Source organism: Hypomesus nipponensis, chromosome 10 (genome assembly GCF_054491055.1).
Source record: "Hypomesus nipponensis isolate SF chromosome 10, ASM5449105v1, whole genome shotgun sequence".
In the NCBI taxonomy this organism is placed as follows: domain Eukaryota; kingdom Metazoa; phylum Chordata; class Actinopteri; order Osmeriformes; family Osmeridae; genus Hypomesus; species Hypomesus nipponensis.
Genome location: NC_140370.1, coordinates 2,865,001 through 2,888,202, shown reverse-complemented (window position 1 = coordinate 2,888,202; position 23,202 = coordinate 2,865,001). Strand labels below are relative to the sequence as shown.

At 49.6% G+C, this 23,202-nt stretch overlaps 1 protein-coding gene across 3 annotated transcripts in view; it reads right to left on the bottom strand.

The window, feature by feature from the left end:
* Positions 1-27: 27 nt before the first annotated feature.
* Positions 28-23,202, bottom strand: part of kmt2cb (lysine (K)-specific methyltransferase 2Cb) — a 56,118-nt gene continuing 32,943 nt past the window's right edge. Inside the window, exons 33-61 of one of the 3 annotated variants that reach the window (XM_084706590.1) lie at positions 20,577-20,727; positions 20,211-20,446; positions 19,959-20,032; positions 19,267-19,467; positions 17,058-19,043; positions 16,574-16,887; positions 14,960-16,452; positions 14,684-14,795; positions 14,521-14,602; positions 14,346-14,409; positions 13,847-14,079; positions 12,025-13,692; positions 11,491-11,694; positions 10,535-10,699; positions 10,114-10,243; positions 8,848-8,995; positions 8,209-8,405; positions 7,915-8,048; positions 7,235-7,511; positions 6,336-6,475; positions 5,111-5,239; positions 3,866-4,997; positions 3,318-3,454; positions 3,056-3,198; positions 2,752-2,923; positions 2,312-2,428; positions 2,133-2,206; positions 1,918-2,026; positions 28-1,822 (exon numbers count right to left, since the gene is read on the bottom strand). In XM_084706590.1, coding sequence (XP_084562716.1) covers positions 1,730-1,822; positions 1,918-2,026; positions 2,133-2,206; positions 2,312-2,428; positions 2,752-2,923; positions 3,056-3,198; positions 3,318-3,454; positions 3,866-4,997; positions 5,111-5,239; positions 6,336-6,475; positions 7,235-7,511; positions 7,915-8,048; positions 8,209-8,405; positions 8,848-8,995; positions 10,114-10,243; positions 10,535-10,699; positions 11,491-11,694; positions 12,025-13,692; positions 13,847-14,079; positions 14,346-14,409; positions 14,521-14,602; positions 14,684-14,795; positions 14,960-16,452; positions 16,574-16,887; positions 17,058-19,043; positions 19,267-19,467; positions 19,959-20,032; positions 20,211-20,446; positions 20,577-20,727 — 10,115 coding nt within the window. In that variant the 3' untranslated portion in view covers positions 28-1,729. The remainder of the gene's footprint in view (positions 1,823-1,917; positions 2,027-2,132; positions 2,207-2,311; positions 2,429-2,751; positions 2,924-3,055; positions 3,199-3,317; positions 3,455-3,865; positions 4,998-5,110; positions 5,240-6,335; positions 6,476-7,234; positions 7,512-7,914; positions 8,049-8,208; positions 8,406-8,847; positions 8,996-10,113; positions 10,244-10,534; positions 10,700-11,490; positions 11,695-12,024; positions 13,693-13,846; positions 14,080-14,345; positions 14,410-14,520; positions 14,603-14,683; positions 14,796-14,959; positions 16,453-16,573; positions 16,888-17,057; positions 19,044-19,266; positions 19,468-19,958; positions 20,033-20,210; positions 20,447-20,576; positions 20,728-23,202) is intronic. The other 2 variants (XM_084706591.1, XM_084706592.1) reach the window with 2 other exon arrangements.

Sequence of the window (23,202 nt, the reverse complement as noted above, 5' to 3'; positions counted from 1 at the left end):
TGTCTAGTAAATGAAAAACACAACGCGTTAAGATGTAAAATAGTTTATTTTTGTAAATGTTTCTAAATTCAATTCCACAAACTCCAAACCTCATATTACTCTGTACACTTCAAAAGGCATTTTTCCAAAAACATTTTTGACTACTTTACAGGACCAAGAAAAATGTAGCACAAACACACTGGCAGGATGATGTCATATAATACAAGAAGAAAAATATCCAAGAAACAATTTTGTTACAACCATTCATTGAGAAAATATATACAATTGAGTATTCGGAAAGTTAAAAAAATACATGCCATATACATTACAAGTTCTAAGACTGTCTCCAAAATTATACAGTCAACTTGAAATTGTGCACGCAAAACCTCTTCCATTTGCCACTTGTGAAGTGTCTGTGTAAGATAGATTTCTGATTAAGTAGAATGCCATCTCCATTGAAAATGTAGCACCACCTACTGTCTCTAACAAGTTTTCCCACAAATCATGATTTTGTGTGTGTGTGTGTCTCCATACCTTAATTTCACACATCTGAAATGGTCGACAATGTCATGGGACAACTGTACATAATTTCAATGTAAAAAAACAAAAGAAAAAAAACAAAAGAGGACAACAAGGTGGTTTCCTAGCCTATTCTGGTTAAAAAAGTAAAAGTTGTGTTTGGGTGGCTTAAAACCTAATTCACAGTTCTAGAAAATCAAACCTGATTAACAGCGAATACATTAGAATGTCCTCTTACACCAGAAGAGTTAGATTCTTTAAGCAATAACTTGTTACCACATTAGTCAACAAAAATATTTCTTCTTGAGTGGTCAAAGTACGTGTAAATCACAAAACACTACACTACAATACCATACTTTTAATACAACAAAAATACTTTTGTGAATTATTGTGGTTATTTTACAAATTCTGTACAGAATAATCATAATATATACTCTCAAACTGAAATCATAATGTCCATCTTAAATAAATTTCAATGACAAATGAAACAAAAGCAGTTCAAAAACATCCCAAACATCAACAAGGTTAAGGTAGTATTTGGTCGGTTATTCCTATATTTTTCTTAATTTACATTTATACAAAAAGTAACAGCATGTCTTTAATCTTCAAAAAGCAATAGCGGTTCAGTCTTCTTTCAACTGTCTCATAATTTTGAGAATAAAATTCATTCACTCAATAAATACAAAACGTCCTCTCCAATTCCACTCAAATCACATGACAAGAAACCTATGATAAAACTGACTCATGGAATCAAGTATTTTAAAGTTGTGTGTGTGTGTGTGTATTTGTCTCTTTTTTAGTGCAAGTTAATTTTCCCTTCGTGGTAGTCATTGCTGTACATTCCCCATTCAGTGATGTCTACATTTAGTCATATGGTACACATTGATAGTATGTAACAAAAGGGCCTGCCCTTAATAACCAATAAGGCCGCGCCCCGCACAGTGCTCTCTCCTCATTCGCTGGTGGATTCTGCGCCTTATGTACATCTAACACATGCTGACAGACACAAGGTTGTCTGAATGAAGCAGAGCTTGCAACATATGGCACAAGTCACATCCTCTTATGTCCTTCTAGCTTTCTCAACCCTACCGGCTCCTTACTCCTAAGGCGGGATTCAGGATGAACAGAAGGCCTGAGCCTGATGTTAGTGTGAAAACCCCTCCTCTTTCCCAGGGCAGATTATTGGCATGGAATGCATTTGTGTTTAAATGTCCTCTTATGTAGTTGTTTGTCAGTTGATCCACTTCCTGCAGTTGGGTGCTCCACAGTGGCAGGGAATCTTGTCCTGGTCGTCCACAGAGTCGAACTTGTAGTCAAAACACAGCTGGAAAATAATGCAGAGTACACAGTTGAGAGGTGCGTCCCTGTGAATGAAGAAAAGTGTCTGTAAAAAAAGTAAATAACAATAATTGCACTCACCTCCTCTCCCTTCTCTACTCTGCGATTGGTGCCAATGATGATTTTATAGCCTCTCTCAAAAGTGACCCTCTCAGCGACACAGTTAGGGGTGCAAGAGTGGTTGATGTACCTAGAATTGCAAACGCAGAACATTCAAATGACACAGTCCATGATGCAGGCCGTGTCTGTCAGCATGCTGACGTGGACGCGCTACACTCCACAGAGCCCTTCCTCACCTCGCCAAGCCGCCCGTACGAGTGGCGTCCACCACATGTTCACTGTCGATGCGGAACATGAACACTCCTCGATTCTGAAAACCAGATAAAAAGACAATAATCGCCTCAATAAGAGCCGTGGCAGTCTTTGCTAGATACCAATGACCTGAGTGTGACGGCTGGGGCTCCCGGCTCCTGACCTGAGCTGTGTACGTCTTCTCCTTCCTGATGGCCACCTCGTTGCGGAGGATGGTTCCATTGTACTCGATCACCATGGTTTGCTTCTCTACGTCCTTGGCGGCAAACAGTCCCAGACCCTGAGGAGCCGGTCATTGACTCACAGTTACTGTATACATATACGTGAGAAGTCTATACTTCACATTAGCTGGTAGACTTTCGACACATATTTCTAGGCCATTTTGTGCTTTAATGGGATAGACAGTGAAGAATGACAGGAAATATAGGGAGAGCGAGAGAGGGGACAAAATGCAGGAAATGGTCTGAGCCGGATTCAAACCCAGGCCGCTGTGGTAAGGCTTCAGCCTCCGTGATGCGAGCACTTGTCCGGTGAGCCACCGGGGAGACCCGGACTTGTGAATGTGCAGTGGTCACCAACAGGTGGAGCGACGTGGGGTCTCACCTGGATGCGAGAGCGGGCCAGGTAGACGTTGGCTCTCCACTCGCTTTTCATCCAGCGGTACTGAGAGGACCTGGGGTGCACTGTGGGGGGTTTGGTGTGGGGGGCACCACCCTCGCCCTGGGCCGCATTCTGGTTGGACCTGGAGCTGGTGGGGGGGGAAACGGTCTGGGGCCTGGGGGTTGGGACAGGAAAGTAGAGTTACCAAACAAAAACCGCAAGACTTTGCCTTGGTAATTACAGCCATACACGATGTGAAATCTTAAGTGGGTATGAATGCCTGTAGACCTTTCTCTCCATACTGTACCTTATGACCAGAGAGGTGGAGGTGGAGCTGGTTCGGGGCTGGGCGCGGGCTGTGCCGGCAGGGTTGAAAAACAGGGGTAGCTCCATCAGAGGGTTGCGTCCGTAGCGGAAGTTGTACCTCTCACAGGACTCCACCCCGGGTAGCTGCAACCAAACCAAACGTATTTACATCTTAACCGCAACTTCACTGTCCAAAGATGAGAATGCAATCCATTCACAATTTGTCTAATTACTTGGAAGAAAAACCAAAAACGGGTACAAACCGATTCTGCAATCTTTGTGACAGCAGAGATGGTGAGTCCAAACAGGTCCTCTCCTTTCAGGTAAACAGGGAAAAGTTTCAGAGTTCCTGATTCATTCCTCCTCTCAGACACTGGGCCCAGGACCTTATCCCACACCCCTGGTAAAACAATAGCCAAGGAGAAAGACATCCATGGTTAGGTTACAACAGCTAACTGCATTCTCATTCCCCCATGTCTGTACGCTTGGGCCAAAGTGTCCGAGGAGGACAGCAGTCTCTGTCAAGTTTGTTGTTGATAAATCCCAATGCTTGCTCAGAAAGTGCTGTATGCCTGATTTTGTGCGTACGCAATGTTTTGAAATCAGACCCCAGGGGTGTTAAAATATTATCAATTCTAAAAAATAAAAACACAAATGAAGTGTCAACAGGCTTAGTTAACCAATTCTTTGACCCAACGAATCGATAACGACAGAACTATTTTCACAATCAAACGTGATCGCTTTCATCAATTTGTTGTTGGAGCCCTACACTAGCTGACTACTGGCACAGAGACAAACAGAAGCTACAAACCCTTAGCAGTGGAGTCGGCCAACACCAGGTCCTTGTAGCCCTGCTCGATGACTCGGATAGTGAACTCTGGCCGCTCCTCCCTCTCCTCCACCGCGCACACGTAGCGACAGCGCCGGTTGCCGTGGCGCATGCTCCAATAGATGCGGCAGGCCTCGTAGCCGGCTGGGTAGATGGCGGTGGCCGAGTGGAAGGCTGCCATCTGCTGAGGAGTGAGCTGGCCCATGGCGTGCAGCACCAGGCTGCCCACACGGAAGGTGTAGCCCAGCTCGGGCCTCTGCACCGCGCTGGCCATCTGTCTGGCCTCGTCCCGCTGCACGTAGACGCGGCGGAAGACGGCGAAGCAGCGCAGCTCGTGCTCCAGAGCCTGTCCGGTGGTGCCGCGGGGCCGGTGGGCGTGGCACAGCATGGTCTTGTCCTTGAAGAAGGTGCAGTGGGCCTGCAGGGCGCAGGTGAAGTGGTACACGTTGGTGCAGCGCAGGCGGTGGCAGCCGCTGGTGGCGCCCACCTGCTGGCAGAAGGCGCAGCGGACGGCCTGGCCGCGGTGCAGGGCCAGCTCCACGTTGATGAGGGCGCCGGCCTGGGTCTCGTACACCTCGGTGGACCACAGAGCGCAGTTGAGGTGCACCCACACATCCAGGTCCAGGTTGAGCAGCCGGGCGGGGCCATCGGTGACGCCGTCCCCCAGCTGGTGGCAGAAGCAGCAGCGCCGCTGGTCCCGGAGCAGGGCCGAGGGACGCAGGGAGGCGCCCAGCTTCCGCAGGAGCTCGTCGATCTTGTCCTCGTCCGGGAGCTGGGAGTTCCCCCTGGGCACCACCACCTGGAGGCTCCACTTCCTCCAGCGCAGGCCCTTCTGCCTCTTCCCCTGGTGCCAGGAGTCCTGAGAGTGGTGGTGGTGGGGGCGCGGCCGTGCCTTCAGCTTCACCGTCACCTTGATGGCGTCCGACTTGGCCTCGGCCTTGGGGGCGTCGCCGGCGGAGGGGAAGGGGATGGGAGGGGTGGAGGGCGGCGAGTGTTTGGGCTGGAGCTGGGCCAGGCAGTGGACGTCGAGAGAGGACATGTTGTTGCTGTACTGGTGCTGGGCTTTGGACAGGCTCTCCTTCTGCTCACACTCCGGCAGGAGAGACACCGAATCCTGGGAAAGAGAAATGCAATCGAGTCATCCGTGTAATACATCCTCCTACTCGTGTGGATGCATCTCACGTCTCTGGGGTCTGGTTTGGTTCCAGGGGTGTTGGCGGGACCAACCTTGGTGTGTGTGGCTGGCCGGGGCTGTGTGGAGGATGTTGTCGAGGAGGAGGAGGCAGAGTAGAGCAGGAAACAGCTGTGGCTGCAGAAGACCAGGTTCTCATCTGGTCGAGGCTGGCCATCTAGCTCCTAGCCAGAGGACAGCCATGGTTTACAGAAACAGGAAGGATATGAGAGAGAGAGAGAGAGAGAGAGAGAGAGAGAGAGAGAGAGAGAGAGAGAGAGAGAGAGAGAGAGAGAGAGAGAGAGAGAGAGAGAGAGAGAGAGAGAGAGAGAGAGAGAGAGAGAGAGAGAGAGAGAGAGAGAGAGAGAGAGAGAGAGAGAGAGAGAGAGAGAGAGAGAGAGAGAGAGAGAGAGAGAGAGAGAGAGAGAGAGAGAGAGAGAGAGAGAGAGAGAGAGAGAGAGAGAGAGAGAGAGAGAGAGAGAGAGAGAGAGAGAGAGAGAGAGAGAGAGAGAGAGAGAGAGAGAGAGAGAGAGAGAGAGAGAGAGAGAGAGAGAGAGAGAGAGAGAGAGAGAGAGAGAGAGAGAGAGAGAGAGAGAGATGGTGACGGACAGAGAGAAAAGGGGAGAGAGAGTTAAGAGTGAGAAGGCTAAAAAGCTTAAGACTCAAATGAAATCAAAAAGATTGATGCGTGGAAAAACGCCATTTACTGTAAGAGGGGAGTTATATCAAATGAACATCAAACATCAGCTCTCCCATGTTCAAATATCCTCCCCAGACTCCACAGTCTGAGGGCAGGGCGCTTAACCCACTAATTGCCCCGAGATTGATTTCACTCCAACGAGGATTTACATAATCAGAGCATAATGTGTGTGCAGTGAGTGTGTGTGTGTGGAGTGTGTGTGTGTGTGAGCATATGCACATATGAATGTCTGTATTTGTGGGCCTTCGGGCTAACTCTGTGAATTAGAACAGCCTTTGAAGTGAAGTGTGGGCCTCGGGTCATGACCCGTCTGTCTGTAAAAGGAGGCCCTGGAGACCCTAACAGATGCTTGAGCACTACATCCTTCTTAAAGGACAACATTCTGATGACAGACAGAGGCCAATGTTTTTGCACTGAACAAGCACACTTAATGGATCCTATGGAGCCTCAGCTCTGTACATGATGGTAATAACGAGGGACAGATCATATACCCAATCATATCATCAATGCAGATTATTTACTCTTCTGATTTTACTTGACACTGACTCAAGGTTAGCAAGTGAAGGGCTCTGGTAGTTTACCTGTTTGTGTATGAGAAGGTCTTTGATGGACTTGCGAACTCCATTTCCCAGGACCACCACTTTGCAGTTACAGCACCACTGAGGCTTTGGACCAGGGCTGCCGGGCGGCCTGTGATGGGCTTCCCTGGCTGGGACGGGCCCTGTAACACAGCCACAGTCCATTGCACATGTCCCAACTCATGGCTTAACCTTTGTTAGGCCTCGATGATACGTCATTTCATTCTGAGCATACACAGGAATTGTTAGTATTGGGCAAACTCCAGGACCAAATGGAAAGGAAACGAGGACGATCACTTAAGAGATGAGACACTTTGGGTTTAGGACCCTCTCCTCGCCGAGGAAATGACAGCAGCTAATTGAGAAGAAGGGCTAGAAGCCATCGGCCCCTTGATGAGGTGTCCACTTTCCCATCGGCCAGTGTTTGAGTGAACTGACCACATTCATTAAGGGCAGGGCGGACAGTTTGACAAGCACTGAGCGAGGGTCGGTGCTCCAGTGAGGTCGGCCTCGGGGATCATTAGCTGGTTTCATTAGCTCGGCGGATCGTTGTCTCCGATCAATAACCATGCCCGTCAGCAACCTGGGCCCAGAAACGGGGGCTAGCAGTGACAGACGGATAACGAATCCCGAGGGGGGGAAGAAAAAAAAAAAAAAACATGGACCGTTTGTAAACATTATTAACCAGGGCTAATCATGTCTGCAGCCGACCAGGACGTGTGTGTGTGTGTATGAGTGTGGGGGGGTGATTTGGTGATTTTTGTGTATATGTGTGTGTGTGTGTGTGGGGGGGGGGGGGTTAAAATTGCCCCCTCTTGTAGAAGGGCTCCCGGTGTAAGATACATGATTCTTTACAATTCATTCCCAAAAGGAAAAGCGTTCATAACAAGTGCTCCTCTCACCTGAGGCGTGGGGCTGGAAGGGCATGTGCTGCCCCTGATGCTGCATCATCCCCTGGGGCCCCCCAGCCCTGAGGCGCTGGCCCCCCGGGCCTGGCCCCATGTCCACGCGGCCATGGAAGAGCGCGGTGGGGGGCCGGTGCTCCAGGCCGTGGGGGCCCACGCGGAGCCCGCTCAGCATGGCCAGAGGCCCGCGCTCGGGGGTGCTGCTGACCTCATAGCTGCTGGGGATCTTCACACGCAGCAGGTCTGATATGGCTGCCACCACGCCTGTGATGTTCTGGAACGGCCACAAGATCGACTGGTTACACCCGCTGAGCCACTTTCTTTTAAGACTTTTGTTTTTTCATTAATAGATTAGTATAGTACACTCGTGCATAATAATAGTATTTCATTTCATTTGACAGAGGCCTTTCCGAACACTCAAGGACATCCTACACAAAATGTGCCTATATGGGTGAGTTCAAAAACGATGGCGGTTAAAACTACATCTCGAATCAGGAGGACAGATAAAGAAAATACGCCGGGAAAGATAGGAAAGGCCAAAGGTTATAGGCAGTACGAAAGAGATGTGCTTTGAGGAGCGTTGTGACGACACATACAACCTAACAACTAGGTACCGAAGCTTGATGGATACATGTCCGTTTTTTCAGCGTGTCACAGAAAGTATGAGAGCGGCTAACCTCTGCTGCCGCTGGCCTCAGCGTGATGGCCACAGACACCAGCCCAGGCTTGGAGTCACACATAGGCCCCGAGTGAGAACTGAAGAACAGGTTACAGGGCTCCGTCTTGATGTCCTGAAGCCTGGTCAGCGAGCCTTCAGGAAGACGAGAGAGCACAGAGGGAGACGGGTCAGGACAGAACATACACTCGGGTTGTATCGACTTGCCAAGTCACTGTTGACAACGGTAAGCACTTCTTGGAGAATCTAAGATTGAATGGTCCGGAGGCCGCCGCGAGAGAGCTGTCAGTGTCACCTGTCCTGTCGCCGGTCATCCCGGTGGGAGCAGGGAGCATGGGGAGGACGGGGGAAAGAGAGGGGGACCGGGGCTCCTCCTTCACCAAGGACAGATCCGGGTATCGACTGATCTCCATGCCAACCACACTTTCGGGGGAGGACGAGGGGACGAAGCTGTCAGGCGTGTCCCTGTCCTTGCAGTGCTCCTGTCCTCGGCTAGGGGGAGGAGAAGGAGAGGAAAGCAGAGAGGGAAAACCCGTTAACGTCAGGGAGTGTGTGGTCACGTGATACCAGTCAACCTAGAAAGGGCAGGGGAGGAGTACTTGTTAGTAAATCAAGGCCACTTCATTGAGTTTTGCTATGGATTCAATTCAATTTTGTTTACATAGCACAATTTTACGGTTGACCCATGTGCTCGCAGAAACCCCAAAATACAACAAAACCAACAATAAAACATAATGATATATACCCAAGAAAACATTCAATAAACAAGAGAACATTACAAGTTGTGGGCTTGAGCGACAAGATGCGCTTTTAACTTTGTTTAAAAAATATGTACAGATGTTCTCCACGTACACAGTAGGCCCCCATGGAGGGAGTCATATAGGATAACTTGTTTCCATGCCAGACCTTCTAAAGAGGGTGGGTAGGTTGTTACCTGAGCTCCTCCTGGTTGTTGTGGGGTGGTGTGGGGAGAGAAGCAGGGACGTCCACAGTCTTGGGGCCTTGGGCTATGGCCCGGGCCAGCAGCTCCTCCTCAGTCCTGAAGGGGACGTGGAAGGGCTTGGGAACCAGGCCTTTGGACACTGTGCAGAGGAGAAACAATGGACATGAGATACTCTGGGCCCTATCTTGCACCCAGAGCAATTGACTTTGTCAACGATGCAAGTATCATTCCAAGTTTGCACTCGACGCAAAGCGGCCTTTTCCCTCCACAGACGCACGTCAGTTATTAGGGAATGGCCTGGCGCTCCCGGGGGGCGGTTCAGCGAAAAAAGGAGGCGTGTTCTGGTGCAAACGTTCCCTGGTGCTATTTTGCAGGTTCAGAAAAACTATTCATCCACAGACCAGGAGAAACGTAGTCTAAAGTCAATGGTGCGTTATTCAGATGCTATTTTAAGGGTTTATTTGCCATGTATGTTACACAAAAACTGAATTTACTGTGGCAGGAAGGTGCAAACAATAAACATATACGGGTCTTAAATTATGTAAAAAAGTACAATGGTTAATCTAATTCTAAGAACTAAACAATTAAAAAATATAACATTAAAAAAAATTAAATACATCCAAAAATAATACTAAGAATTTCAATGAGCAGCATGAATGGGCAACTGAGTGCAATGAGAAAACTGCTCTGCCTTTCCCAAACAATGTCCTTTCTCTGTCTTTTACGGCCCTGACGAGAACGTCGGTGTCCTCGGCTGTGAACCGCTCCTGGCGTGCGCCTGGCAAATCTGCCGTTATAATAGCAATCCGCCATAGAACAAGCACACCTGCTCTTAAGGGAATGTGAGATGACGCTCTGATTGGTTTATTGCACGTTACGCCCAAACCACAACCATTAGTAAAGTAGTTACTTCAGACCAACCCATTTTAAATTTGCGCCAGGCGCAAAGTCATTCATCCCGCCGGTATAAAAGCAACAGTGCTGGAGTCCCGCCCACAAAGCTACTTGTGCTTTGCGTTTTGATACTTGCATTTCAGATTGTTAAAATAGGGCCCTCAGACTTGGACATACGGATACTACAAGTGATGGAGCTACGCTACATCCTGATAACCATCTTCAATCTGCAGAAAATATATGGCATGTAGACACAATACTAATGCATTGTTTCGTTCTTTTGAAAGATTTCAGACATCTGAGACCGTGGCCAGTCAGTTGTGCATAGCCACCCTCCTGTTCCATAAGCCCTACATGCTTTACCCATGGCGGCGGCTTTACTAGCCAGCTCCTCTGTGGTGGCGAAGCCGTTGATCATTTTCTGCCGGTTGACAGGCGGGGGCGTCGGGGGGAGGGACGCTGGGGGAGTAGGGGGGTTGCTCAGGTTGTTCTGCTGGAAACAAAAAAATGAGTGTTTTTTGTATTACCTTTTATTGCAGAAGCATTTTGGACAAACATTCTCTCACTCTTTCACACACAAACACACACACAAACAACAGCAGTTGTGTACAGTTGCATTGCTTGAAACAGCAAGACTTTCCTCGCAGCAACAGCATGGTAAACATCACGTCGGACTCAAAATGAAAATGACTTTTTCTAGAAAGCTTAAATCAATCCGCAGCAGACATTTACACTCCTTATTCAGATGTCTCTGAAGTGGGGGGAGTACAGTGTTACAACCTACCTTGTAGGCCAACTGGGAGTAGTAGTCTGAGACTCCATCCAGAGAGGCGCTGCCGAAGGTCCCAGACAGGAGGTTCTCTCCGTTCAGCTGCCCGCTGCCGTAGGGAGCAAAGTGGGCAAAGTTGACCCCGATCAGGGGCTCCATCAAGGGCAGGAGGGACAGTTGCTGGGAGAGAGGGAGAGGGAGACCGAACAGGGGTCCAGGGTAAGTTATTACCACATGTTAATAAGGGCTAATGAGTCTGTAACACCTCACTGACACATTTGCATGTTTCATACAATATGCAGTGTTCTTGCTCAAGATAAGTGTTAATGGTAAGTCCTGCTGTATGTATTCCTTGATATATTTCCAGTAGCACTGGCAGCCCTGGTTTTAGGGGCACAGTTTGTCTTGTTAATGTTTATAATTTCACATGCATCGAAAGGAAATTGCTTTATTATGTCTAGATTGTCCATTAAATTAATTTTCTGCCATTATTCTTGGCTCTGTGAAGTCAAAATTGTGCAATTATTGAGCATGATGTTGGTATCTAATTAAACTCTAATTTAATGGAATTGAAAAAATTCAACTCCATCTCTTGTCTGGAAAGTAGAAACTCAAGTTAAAACTAGTTCCCATTGCACTAGGCCTTTTTAAATAAGCATACAGCTGTAAAGAGCTTAAACCAATAAGAGGCACAGGGGGGGTTACAGCATAATCATAATTCTCCATACCATTCTTTGGAATAATAACCCCAGCTAATCCCAAGGAGTTCAACAGTCACTATCATTTGCTTGTCCATAATGACAGTAATATCCCTATGATGTACGGGTGTAAGCAGTACACACTGGGAGCTTGTTTCCAACTCTTTCTGCAGCTAACGCCATCGATATCATAAATATTCTTGTCCAAGTTTGACCCGGAGTATCTGCTTTCTCGATGGTTGAACGAGAGGTCCTAATTAGGTGGGGTCTTACCTGTTTGAGCTGGGTCATTAGTGTGTCCTCGCTGGATTGCACCAGGGTCTTCTCCTCCCCATCTTTCCTCCTCTTCTTGTAGCGAGAGATGGGCTTCTCTCCACCCTTGGGAGCCCTCTTGTTGCGGCCTTTCTTCTTGTCTTGTTCAGGTAACAAGGGACCAGGAAACTCTGGAGGGCCAGACAGCTGGCCGTCTGAGTAGGCCTGTAGGGGGGGACAAAACACAGACCAAACACAGTTCAAGATGCCGCATCTCCTACAATAAATAAAACAGTAAGCCCTGGTTGAGGCAAAAATCATTCAAAAGGTTTGGGTTCTGGCAGTATTTATATTTTGATGTTTTTAGGAGACTAGTGAAAAAAAACAAAAAAAACATGAAAAAACATGAAAAAAAAATGACTCATTCATATAACCAGTGCCATGACTCATACCAATTTTGCTGTGACGGGATTGTCATCGCTCTCTGAATCACGCTGGGTGGCAGTGACTCACGGTGCAAGTTAGGTAGCGGTCACCATGACTAATCGGACTCACCCCGTTGCTGTCCATGGAGCTCTGGCGGAGCAGGGCCTTGCAGTCGGCAGCCTCCTCTTCCTCCGAGCGCAGGCTCTCGTCAGACCTCTGGTGGGCCAGCCCCCGGGGAGGCGTGCTCTTGTTCTTCAGGAGATGCTTCAGCAGCTCGTTCCCAGACTCCCCCTTGGCATTGTGGGAGGGGCTCTGACCGGCAGGGAAAGGGGACAAGGCCCCCTTCCAGGCCTCCTCCTTCACCGCGCCCATCCCAGTGCCCATCTGGCTGTCCCGGGGGCCGTGGCACTCGCTAGCCTCGGTCTGCTCCAGCTTGATGTTGCTGAGGATCCGATCCTGCTCCAGAGCCTGGGCCCTGGCCGTGTCGGAGGAAAGGCCCCCGGACAGCTGCCTCTCAAGCTCGGAGTGGATTGGGGTGGAGGAGCCCAGTAATGGGGACCTGGACAGATCCTGGTCCCCGTACATATGGGCGTTCCTGGTTGGTGTGGAGGAGGTGTCGGACACACAGGGCGTCAGAGGGGCGGTGAGGTCAGAGTGAGGAGTGGAGGGAGTTTTCACCGAGTCTGCATCCTCGTCCTTCTTCTTCTTTCGGTTCCTTTTTTTCTTTCCCTTCTCATCCGGGATGATGTTTGAGTAAAGCTGGATGAGAGACTGGCCCGAGCCAGGGAAGTTGGAGGGTAGAGGAGTGGAAGATTCGGGCCCAAAAGGAAGCCCTTCCCCTGGCATCTGGGGCATCATTCCGGGCCCACTGAACCTTCTTGGCCTGGGTTGACCTTGGGCAAAGCCGCCTCCCTGCATCCCAAGGTTATCTGGCCCGAAACCATGCCCCATGTCCTGGCCCATCATCCCATTGCCCATCATGGTCCGTCGGTCTCCACCTTGCATGAAGGACCCGGGGGGGGAACCCATGCCTGGTTGCATGCCTTGCTGCTGGGGGAACATGGGGCCAAGTTGCTGCTGCTGGTGGTGTTGTGGAGGTCTTTGAGGTTGCAGGAAATCCTGGGGCAGATCCGAATTAAAGAAGGGCATCTGGGAGAGAGGCGTCATGTTGCTGTCAGGCCCCAGCATGCCTTGCTGTTCCATTTCCATGCGCTGTTTCAGCGCCCGCTGGCGCTCCACCTCCTGCATGAGTTGCACCCTCTGTCTCTCCTGCTGCTCCCGCAACCTTTCCCTCCTCTCCCGCTCCTGGAAGCCTTCACTGAACGGATTGTTGTCATCAAACTTGAGCCCGCTGCCGCTGGCTCCCTGAGCAGGTTTCTGCTGGGGCTGTGGAGGGTGGGCCTCGATGGGCATCTGTGGGTGTGGAGGCAGGCTTCCCATGGGAATCTGAGGAGGCTGGGCTGCCGGGTTGCTCATGGGCACCTGCGGGGGCATTAGCACGGGCATGCCAGGGCCAGCTATGGGCATGGGAGCTCCCGGGTGCCAGCCAGGGGCGTTGGGCATGCGTGGTGGCGCGTTGGGCTGGCCTGGATGGTGAGGCACCTGCTGCATCATGGGATTCATAGGGGGCTGGCCCATCACTGGTCCTCCTGGCATGATGCCAACAGGGCCCTGCATTGGGGGCATCCCTGGCACGGCCGCCATGGCGGGCATCCCAGACGGTGGCATGCTGCTCTGCTGCTGCTTGACTCGGTACTCCTCGATCAGCTCTGCATGCTCCTTCTGCTGCTTCCGGATCTGAGGGAGCAAAGAGCGTTAAATAAGTGCCATGCAATGCATGAACTAAAATGGTTTCTCAGCATCTAGGACTTAGAAGAACGACCAGACAGATAGTGTGTGCTGGAGACAGGCTGCTGTGCTGCTGTTAACCCAGACAGCCTGAGCGTTTTACCTGCTCCAGTTGTTTCTGCACTACGCCCTGCTGCTCGGTGACATGTTTGAGCTGCTCTGCGTCCTCCTCAGGGAAGTCCCTCCCAGCCTTCTTAGCAGTTCTCTGCTTGGCTGACAGGGCCTTCTTAGACTTTCTGTGAGCTCCGATTTTCTCTTCTAGAAACTTCTGCTGCATCTGCAGCAGCTGCTGGGTCTCTTGAAGCCACTCCTCATACTGGGCCTTCTGAGCAGTATCTGTTAAGAGTTTTGATTTGATTAGGAAAAGGTATTGGAGGGTGGAATAACACCAGGGTGGAAAATTGACTCTGGCTTCACATCACATTAAATAAAGTGCCACATCAACACACACAAACAACAAATGACAGAGTGAGTGAAAGAAACAGACAGACTCTACACTCTCGCTGTTTTATGCATTCTTTAACACCTTTTAAAAAAATGTATTAAATATATTCATAAAACAAAGTGTATAAGAATACATTTTATAGACATGGTCCACTTACTGACAAAACCAGGTCCAAAGTTCGGGGGGTTAGGCCTCACCACCTGCGAGGTCAGCTTGCTATCCTGGTTTTGAGAAAAAGTCAAACTTGGTCAAACACTTGTGTTTAGATATCATACAGAAGCTTGTATATTAAATGCATGTTGAATGAAGAACGAATGGGACGTTTCACTGACTATTGGCTCTGCCACCTGTCCAACCACTGGAGGAGGGAGGGGGCTGTTTTCAGGACATGGGGTGACAGGAGCAGGAGGAAACCTGTGAATTGACAAATAATGAAGCCAAGGATTCACTAGCAATAAACACCATAAAAAAGGTCAGTTCCAAACCTGTGTTTACCTGTTCATAACCATCGGTGTCATTCCCATGTTGTTTTGGACCATGACTTTATTGATACCTTTCAGAGCAACCATCTTTGCTTTCATAATAGGGTCTGTGATAGCGTCAAAATCTGTAAATAGCAACAAAAAAATATACATAATTAGTAGTCAGTAAATTTTGCACCACTGAACACTTGGAATATGGTAGTTGCTTTCTGAGACCCTACGTCCCAGTGTTGTCCCCCGTGCATTTTGACAGTCAGTGACCATCAGTCGCTCCTGCATGTGAAGTTACCTATGTTTGGGAAGAAGGAGTCACTGGAGCGCTGGCGGATCATAGCCTGCATCTGCCTCTGCTGCTGCTGCTCCTGCCTCTCCTGGTCCAGGAGGTCCTGCAAGAGGAGGGGCTGTTCCTCCAGCAGCAGGGGCCGATGCTGCTGGCCCTGCTGACCCAGAGTCTGGCTCAACAGGGCTTGCTGGGCCAGGGTCAGACCACTCGGGTCCAGCACCTGGTCGCCTCCAAAGGCATCCATAGACGTCTCGTCTGGGTCGGGTTGGTTGTCGGCTTGTTTGACAGAGTCTCCCATGGGGTTTTGTGAAGGGTCCTCAGATTGCTGTTTGATGAGGAGGCCAGAGAGGACTGGGGTGGAATCAGAGAGCTGCTGAGCTGGAGCACTAGTGCTTTCATCTGTTGGCTGGTCTGTCCCATCCGTGGGCATCTGACCGTCTTTAACTTCCTCCTTGATCCTCTGCTCGGTTGGCAGGGAAGTCAAGTTCTGATTGGTGCAAGTTTCAGGTTTGATATTTGCTGAGGACTGGTTGGCAGAAAGCTCTGATTTTCCCATTCCAGATGTTGAACTGAAGGAATTTGTGGCAACGCTGGAGTTCTTCTTCTCAGACAAAGCCTTCTGGATGTCTGAGGCATCACTGTGATCCTCCATAGTGTCACTGAGGTCCAGTTCTTCGTTAAACATGTCCTTCTTGATGTCATCCAGATCTGGATCTGCTGTGTATGCAATGATGTCAAACTTTCCTGAGGTTAGGAAATCATCGAGATGCAAGTCGTTTGTCTCAAGGTCCAAATCTTTGCCATCGTCTGGATCTAGATTCAAGTTCTCCAAGTCAGCGTCAACCAAATCTTTCACCTCTACGTCTTCAAGGTCTTTGACAGCTGATTCCACAGTGTCCAGCTTCTCCTCTACTCCTTCACTGCTAGTCATGGGGACTGTCTCAGCCTGCCCATGCAGCATCATGGAGCCAGCCATACTCTGGGTCTCATTAGAAGCAGGCTGGCTCATTGATCTCATCAGTGGTGACTGTCTAGGCATGACGGTGCCCTGCATTTGAGGCTGCTGGTGAAGGTTTTCCATGCTGGCAGACATCTGGCCACTCTGGTTCCCCATGGGGTCCATCATCCTGGGGAGTTGGTTTGGAGGGAATCGGAACTCTGGCCCACCCATGAAGCCAGGAGGCCTCTGAGGCTGGACACTCGAGTCCATGGTGGCCTGCATGGGTCCCGAGGGGCTGAAGGGGAGACGAAGCCTGCTTTCAACGGCTCTGTGCCTGAGCTCAATGAACGGCTGCCCCATAATGTTGTGCTGCTGCACTGGCATTCCCCGGGGATGAAAGTGCTGAGGCATCCCAGCCGGGTTGCCTCCCATGGACTTGGCCATGTCCACAGACATGGAGCGTCTCATCTGGGGGTGAACGTCCTGCATTGGGTGCGGCCCTCTGGGGAAGAACTCCTGTCCTCCATGAGGTCCCTGACCTCCGGGTGGAAATGCAAACCTGAAAGAGAAAGGAGATCTCTCTGCATTCTACACATCCTTGAAATGTAGTCCTCATACAGATAAAATAACAAGACTCATTTTAGATGTATCACATAATATCAATTTCTTAATTTACATACCTTGGGCCCTGGTGTCTGATATTAGGATCCCCAGGATGTTGAGCCCTGGGAAACTGCCCCTCATTGAGGAAAGGGCCCCGTTGGTCCCCAAGGAAGGGTCCAGGAAACCTCATGGGGCCTCTCACTGGGCCTGGTCCAGGATAAGGAGGTGGTGGCCGACTGAACATCTCCCCCTGCTGGATGTGGCCCTCTTGGGGCCAGGGTCTGGGTGTGCCAGGGGCCATGTTGATGGAAGGGTCCTGCGGGCCTCGCTCCTGGCGGATGGCACTCCTCTGTTGTTGCTGCTTCAGAATCAGCTCCCGAATACGCTGACGCTAGAAAAAAGATCAGCGGTCAAGACTTCAAACAACGGATGCCACAACTCCAGTCTTGATTATGCACGGTATCAAATATTTCATGAAGTTTAAAAACAGAACCCCAATCACACCATACCTCAAATAAAATGTTAGCAAGTTTTAACAAACTACAGTAAATGTAATCATACCTGTCTCAGCCTCTCCTCGCTGTCTATTAGGGGGACACTCTGAGCTTCAGTAGGAATGCCAGACAGTTGAGGGTTGTTAGCCAGCTGTGCGGGATCCTGCACTGCATTGACAGGATTCCCCATGCCTTGCTGTTCCTTCATCTCCAGTCTCTCTGTTGGCTGTGGCCGAGGGTTCATAGCTGCATGCTCGTATGGGTCATGGACTGGTATCTGATTAGGTCTTCTGGACAATACCTGAGAGAACCCTTCATCTGGCACACCAGGATGCTTGGGCGTTTGTGAACCATGATGTTGAAAGGGCTCCTGCATTCGGACTTGAGGTGGGGAGAAAGGGTCCTGGTTCATCATGGGTCCAGGCCTCTGCACTTGTCTACCAAGGCCTTCCGGGCCCATGCCTGGCCTGGGGGTTCCCGGAGGCTGGGCGTATGGGTCATTCAGCATTGGCCTGGGAGTTCCTCCAGGCTGAGAGAAAATGTCTCCACTCCCAGGCCTTGGGGTCCCTGGGGCGTTTGCGTATGGGTCCATGGCTACTCTCTGGCTTCCTGGAGATTTGGAGAACCTCTCCCCCATGGATGGCCGCGGGGTACCAGGCGGCTGGGCATAGGGGTCCATGGAGTGGGACGGGGACATTCTCTGACCTGGATGGTGGAACTGGTTCATGCCGCCAGGCCGAGAAGTGGATGGAATCTGGGAGTACGGGTCTGAGGATGGGCTAGGTGTGTTTGACGGCTGCCCGTAGTTGTCGTGTGGGCGAGGTGTACCAGGAGGTCGCGTATAGGGCTCAAAGAATGGACGAGGTAGACCACTGGGTTCATTCATGGGTCTTGGGGTCCCTGGAGGCTGAGAGTAGGGGTCGGACGGCCGAGGCGTGCCTGGTGGTTGGGAGTAGGGGTCGCATTGGAAATGGTCGGGCCTTGGGGTGGAGGGTGCATGAGAGTAAGGGTTCCTGGTGGACATCTGTGGCATCGGCCCAGATTGAGCAAATGGATTTCCCTGGGGGTGGTGCTGGGCCATTCTGGGGGGACTTGTGAAGCTGTCGTTCATGGAGGGTCGAGGTGTCAGGGGCGGCTGAGCATAGGGGTCAATCTGTTGATTCTGAGAGTATCGGTCAGCGGGATGTAGCATTGGTCTGTTGAAGTGGTCCTGGGCCTGGGGAGGAGGCATGGGTGTTTTAAACAAAGAGACCGATCCAGACTCGTTGCTACCTGGAATGGGTGCCATCAAGGGCCGGGAATAAGGGTCTGACAGTATCATCCTGTTCTGGGCCATGCGTTGGTAGGCCTCATTTCGAATCATCGGTCTTGAGTACGGGTCCCTGCCTGGGGAACCCATTGGGGGCCTTCCTTGAGAAGCCTGGCTGGGCCTGGGGGGTCCCATGGGCTTGAGAAACGGATCCATCTCCCCTACAGGCCTAGGTGTGTCTGGGGGCTTTGAATAGGGGTCGCTGCTCATGGATGTGGGTGAACCGAAAGACTCGTGAGCAGGAGAGGGCCTCCCTCTGTCCTGTTGCTCCATCAGGGAGGTGGGAGACTTGCCAGACTCCATAGACATCCTGCGGCACACGCTGGGCCCTAGAGCAGGAGGCCTGGGCGTCCCTACCATCTTGGCATAGGGGTCCCATGGGGAAGAGGGTCTAGAGCCAGAGGAGCCAGGGGAAAAGACCTGAGGGGACTGAGGCTGAGAGGACTGGCCTGAAGGAGGAGGAGGTGGGGGGCGCAGGAACACGTCCTCAGGGGGCCCGGAGGTGGGCGTCCCAGGCAGCTGGGGCCTGGCAAAGCCTTCTTTAGGGTTCAGCTGCTGCATTGGGGACATAGCGCCGTTACTGGGTTGGGAGGCAGGGCTCTGATTGCCGCTGTTGGGGCCGTCACTCTCCGACTGGCTGCCCGTCTGCTGCTGCTGTTGCTGCTGGAGCTGTTCGTTCTTCACCTGCTCCAGCTTCTGGGTGGCTTCGATCTTGGCTTGCTGCTTGCTTTTCTGTCTCATTTGCTGTTGTGGGAACGGAGAACAGAGATCAGGTTTAGTGTGCAAAGGGAGCCTTGGTATGTTACCTTCCCATCACTAGCAGACAGAGGGGGACAGCCTTTGTTTACGGTGCTACATCTACAAGGGGATTGTGGGGGCCCTCTCTGAACTGCCTCTCCGGTTAAACTGAGCACACGCTGACCTGCCCTGTGCTTACACACCCTGACTTCTCTGAATACAACCTTACCTGTCTAAACTTCCACTCTTGCTCATGCTCTGACTCTTTGGGTTTCAAAGGGTCCTTAAAGAGCAGGTCTGTGTCTAGCGGTATGTTGGGGTCAAACACCTCGGGGGGCTGCTGCTGCGCCGGTTGCTGCCTCTTCACCGTCTCGTTGGTCATCTGGACCTTGTTGATGCGCAGAGCAGCCCGGTTGTCTCTTGCCTTTTGCTGCGGAACAGATCAGCCGCACGTACACACAGTCAAGACGCACACACACGCAGACAGGCGTGCACAGACGGGAAAGACAGACAAAAGAAGTTCAGTCGGTGCCATGGTAACCTACAGAGACTATTTATGGCAGAATTGTTGTTTTTTTGTAGATTTTAATCGAAAGCAAGCCTTTAAGGCGCCGCCTGCCAGATAAAATTACTTCTTGTGTACTTAATTACAGAGACCATAGTGAGATCTAAGACTAAATCAGGTTTCCAGTGTGAATGAACAGCCAAATGTTTTAATCAATACTGGTAAGAGAAATTAGACTCAATTCTAGAAAGGTACATGACCCTCTAAGGTACATGAGTAAGTTCACCTTCAAGTAATAACAATACAACAAATGGTGAATAGCCATCGCTTGTTAGGGATGAACAGATGTATTTCCCAGTTAGGAGTTTACTGTTGCCTGAGAGAAAAAAAAGTGTATGTACTGTAATGTATCTCACCACATATGGGGCTCTGTCCTGTGAACTTGCTTTCCTCCACAATTTAGCAATTTGCTTGACTCTTGTGGACCAGTCTGTAGAAAAAAGAGGAGAATATGATTATTAGCCAAACAGAACCTACTTCAATTTGGTTGCACAGAATTCCTTGTATCTGTATTCATAATTCAGGGACCAATCTGAGAGGTGTTGACAAGGTTTGGTCTGATTCGACATATAAAGAAACACTGCCAGGGATTGGCCAAAGAGACAAACCTGGAAACTCCTCCTTGAGATTGGGGAAGTTGACATTGGTGTAGAGGACCGGGGCCACAGTGGCCAACTCTCCCAGTGTCTCCTCCTTCTCCCATTTGAGAGTGCTCCTTTGAGCATTTGACATAGCCTCCGTTTCTCCCTCTGCCCCGGGGCCGGGAGGAGGTGGGCCGGGGCCATGGGCAGGGGAGGCCCAGGGACCCACAGCCTCTCTGCCCATCTGATTAAACTTCTTGTCCCTACAAAAGCAGAACAACACTGTCAGCAGGCTAACATGCAGGGAAGCAGGGACGACAGAATGCCAAACCAGAACTTGCAGAATTGCCATAATAATGGGTACTGTGTGTGTGTGTAAAAGTTGAACTATACCTTGGATTGTCAGTGAAAGGCATGCGGTGAATGGGGGAGAAGTTCTCCGGGATGCAAGGTCCGGCTCCTTGATTGGGCGGCGTCAGGGGGAAACGCTGGTTCTGGCCCATGATACCGTTCATGATGGGCATCCGTGGGAACATGGTATTACCTTTGTGGGGAAATGAAAGGTTTTAAGGATCACACAAGTCGTGTTTCAATCCTGAAGGCAACAAAAATCGTTGTTTTTCCTCAGGCCCCAGATGGGGTGACCCATCCAGGGTATATGCAGGAATCCTGAAGTTAATTTCAATACCTTTTTAAGACTTTTTGAAGAACTTCTCAAAATATTTTAAGACCTCATAGCCACTTCAAGTTCTAATCTACAACAAACCTTTAATTTAACAGTTGTAGTTTGCAAATAAATGGATAGAGCACAACCATACAACAGAACTCAGATACGCTCGGAAGAAACAAAGCTCGAAAAAATAAATTAAAGTAAAGGCAAGGTTTATTAAAGGGGTCCATGATTGCAGAACCAAATTTATCCTGTCACAGTTGAATATGACAGTTCAGTGGGTAAAATGGACCTACAGTGAACCTCAGTTCATTGACACCTCTTTCCTATGCAAATCTCACAATAAAACATTTTTGCTATAAAACGGTAGGTTTTGAAAAAGCCACCGAACTGACATCAGTTTGCTGGCTCCACCTTTTTTGGCAATGGTCTCCACCTTGGTCATGCCCCAAAATTTGATGCACGGTGCTCTGTTTACTTCCACAGAATTACAAAAAAGCATATTGAAAATGGACTACAGTGGTAAATGCAGTGTTCCAGGCTGTACGGGGAATGCTGACACTTTTCAGAGACTTCCTAAGGACCCAAACACTCGACATGCTGTGATGTTGGTCTATGAGAAGATCCCTGTGCAGTTCGACCCTCTATTACACATTTGCTTGAACCATTTCACAGAGGACAGTTTTGAAAACCTGGGACAGTGTAAAGCTGGATTTGCTATGGAGCTGTTGTTGAAAAAATATGCTGTTCCGACCATATGTTCATTACAACCGCAAGCTGTAGTATGATGTTGTCGCTAACAGTTATTAGCAATGCTAACGTATCCTGCCTTTAGACCAATTATTTGTTTGTAAACAATTGGGATGCGCGCGCAATGTGGCTGCAGAAAACCGGGAAAGGGTAGCATTTTAAATGGCAAAAGGACCACCCGGATAATACATATAGTTAGATTTAAAAAGACCAAAAACGTCAAGGAGGACATGCCTTTAAGAGAGAAAGCGATTACCCAATGATCTGTTGCATCAGAACTTTTATTTGGGTCACGAAAGTCTTGAAATTTGAGTGACAATGTCGCCTGGTACAGACCGCATAGTCGAGCGGCAACAATGTGTTCACGTCATGTCAAAAAGTTCATAATTTTACACTTTTACAGTCAATTCTACATTTAAAAAGTCGAGCAGGGCAGCTTTCAAGAGATATGGCAATTCTGCTTTTAGTCAGCTGGTCCGATTATTTTTCTGATTTGTTAAAACTGGCAATCTGAGTGAGACTTCATCCCAGTTACACTGTTTTGACATTAGCCTCAGTCAGACTCGCTCACTGGCAGTGTGCACAATGTTGGATTTCACTACATTCTACACCAGAAAAGTCAGGGAGGACTGCCTAATGTAGATACGAGTCTGATGAAGACAGCCAGAATCTCAAATTTCTTTAACCAAGCCTGTTTCATTCGTCATTTGCTTGAGAAAGCGAACTCCGTTAGCCCGATAATAAATAACCTGTGTTGTCATGATGTACATCTACTATTCAAGATGCATGTTTGTCCAGATCTATTTTTCAGCAAGATAGCTAGAGCTAACTGAAGCTGAGTTGAATCACGATAGTTTGCTAAGCTGTAGTGCCAACGTTACCTACCTAAGTCGATCCTGTTTGCTTCGACAACAGAAGTGGAAACAACTAATGTAATCATTTCAAATGATATCTTGTCAATTTGTTGAAAAAAGTGTTGTGTAGACACAATAGATTTATTTCTATGTTTTTATTTCACGACTTTACCTTGTTTCAGTGAGTGCTGTTGGCCGTGTTGCGTCTTTGCTCCGCAGCTTCACTCTTTGTAAACCAACCAATCAGCGCGCAGCTCATCAATATATTCATGAGCATACCATAAAAAGGAGAAAACCTAGCGTTTTTTCCCGGGACAAATTCACAGGAAGCATCAGGTGGCATAGAACAGCACCCGGGCCATTTTCAGCCCAACCAATGTTACATACCCTATTCGGAGACCTTAAGGAACAGTGTGAAATACCCAACAAAACCCAGTCAATCACCCCTTTAAAATATTTGAATGTTTGAGTTCAGTGAGTGATGATTTACCCCAGTATTGAGACACCAGATAAGCTCCGCGCGCATCGTTTATGTGCCGCCCATAGCCACCCTGATGTCGGCAGACGATGGGGCAGAGGTCGCTGTCGTAGCACAGAAACTGGCGATGAACAGCTGCGGCTGCTCTCTGTGGCCAACGGCAGCCTGGCTAGCACTTGGCATGTGGGACTTGACAGCGTTGATGCCCATCGAGGCTACGCTAATCTTCTTTTTACAATATGTACAGTAAGCCTCACGGTTGTTTTC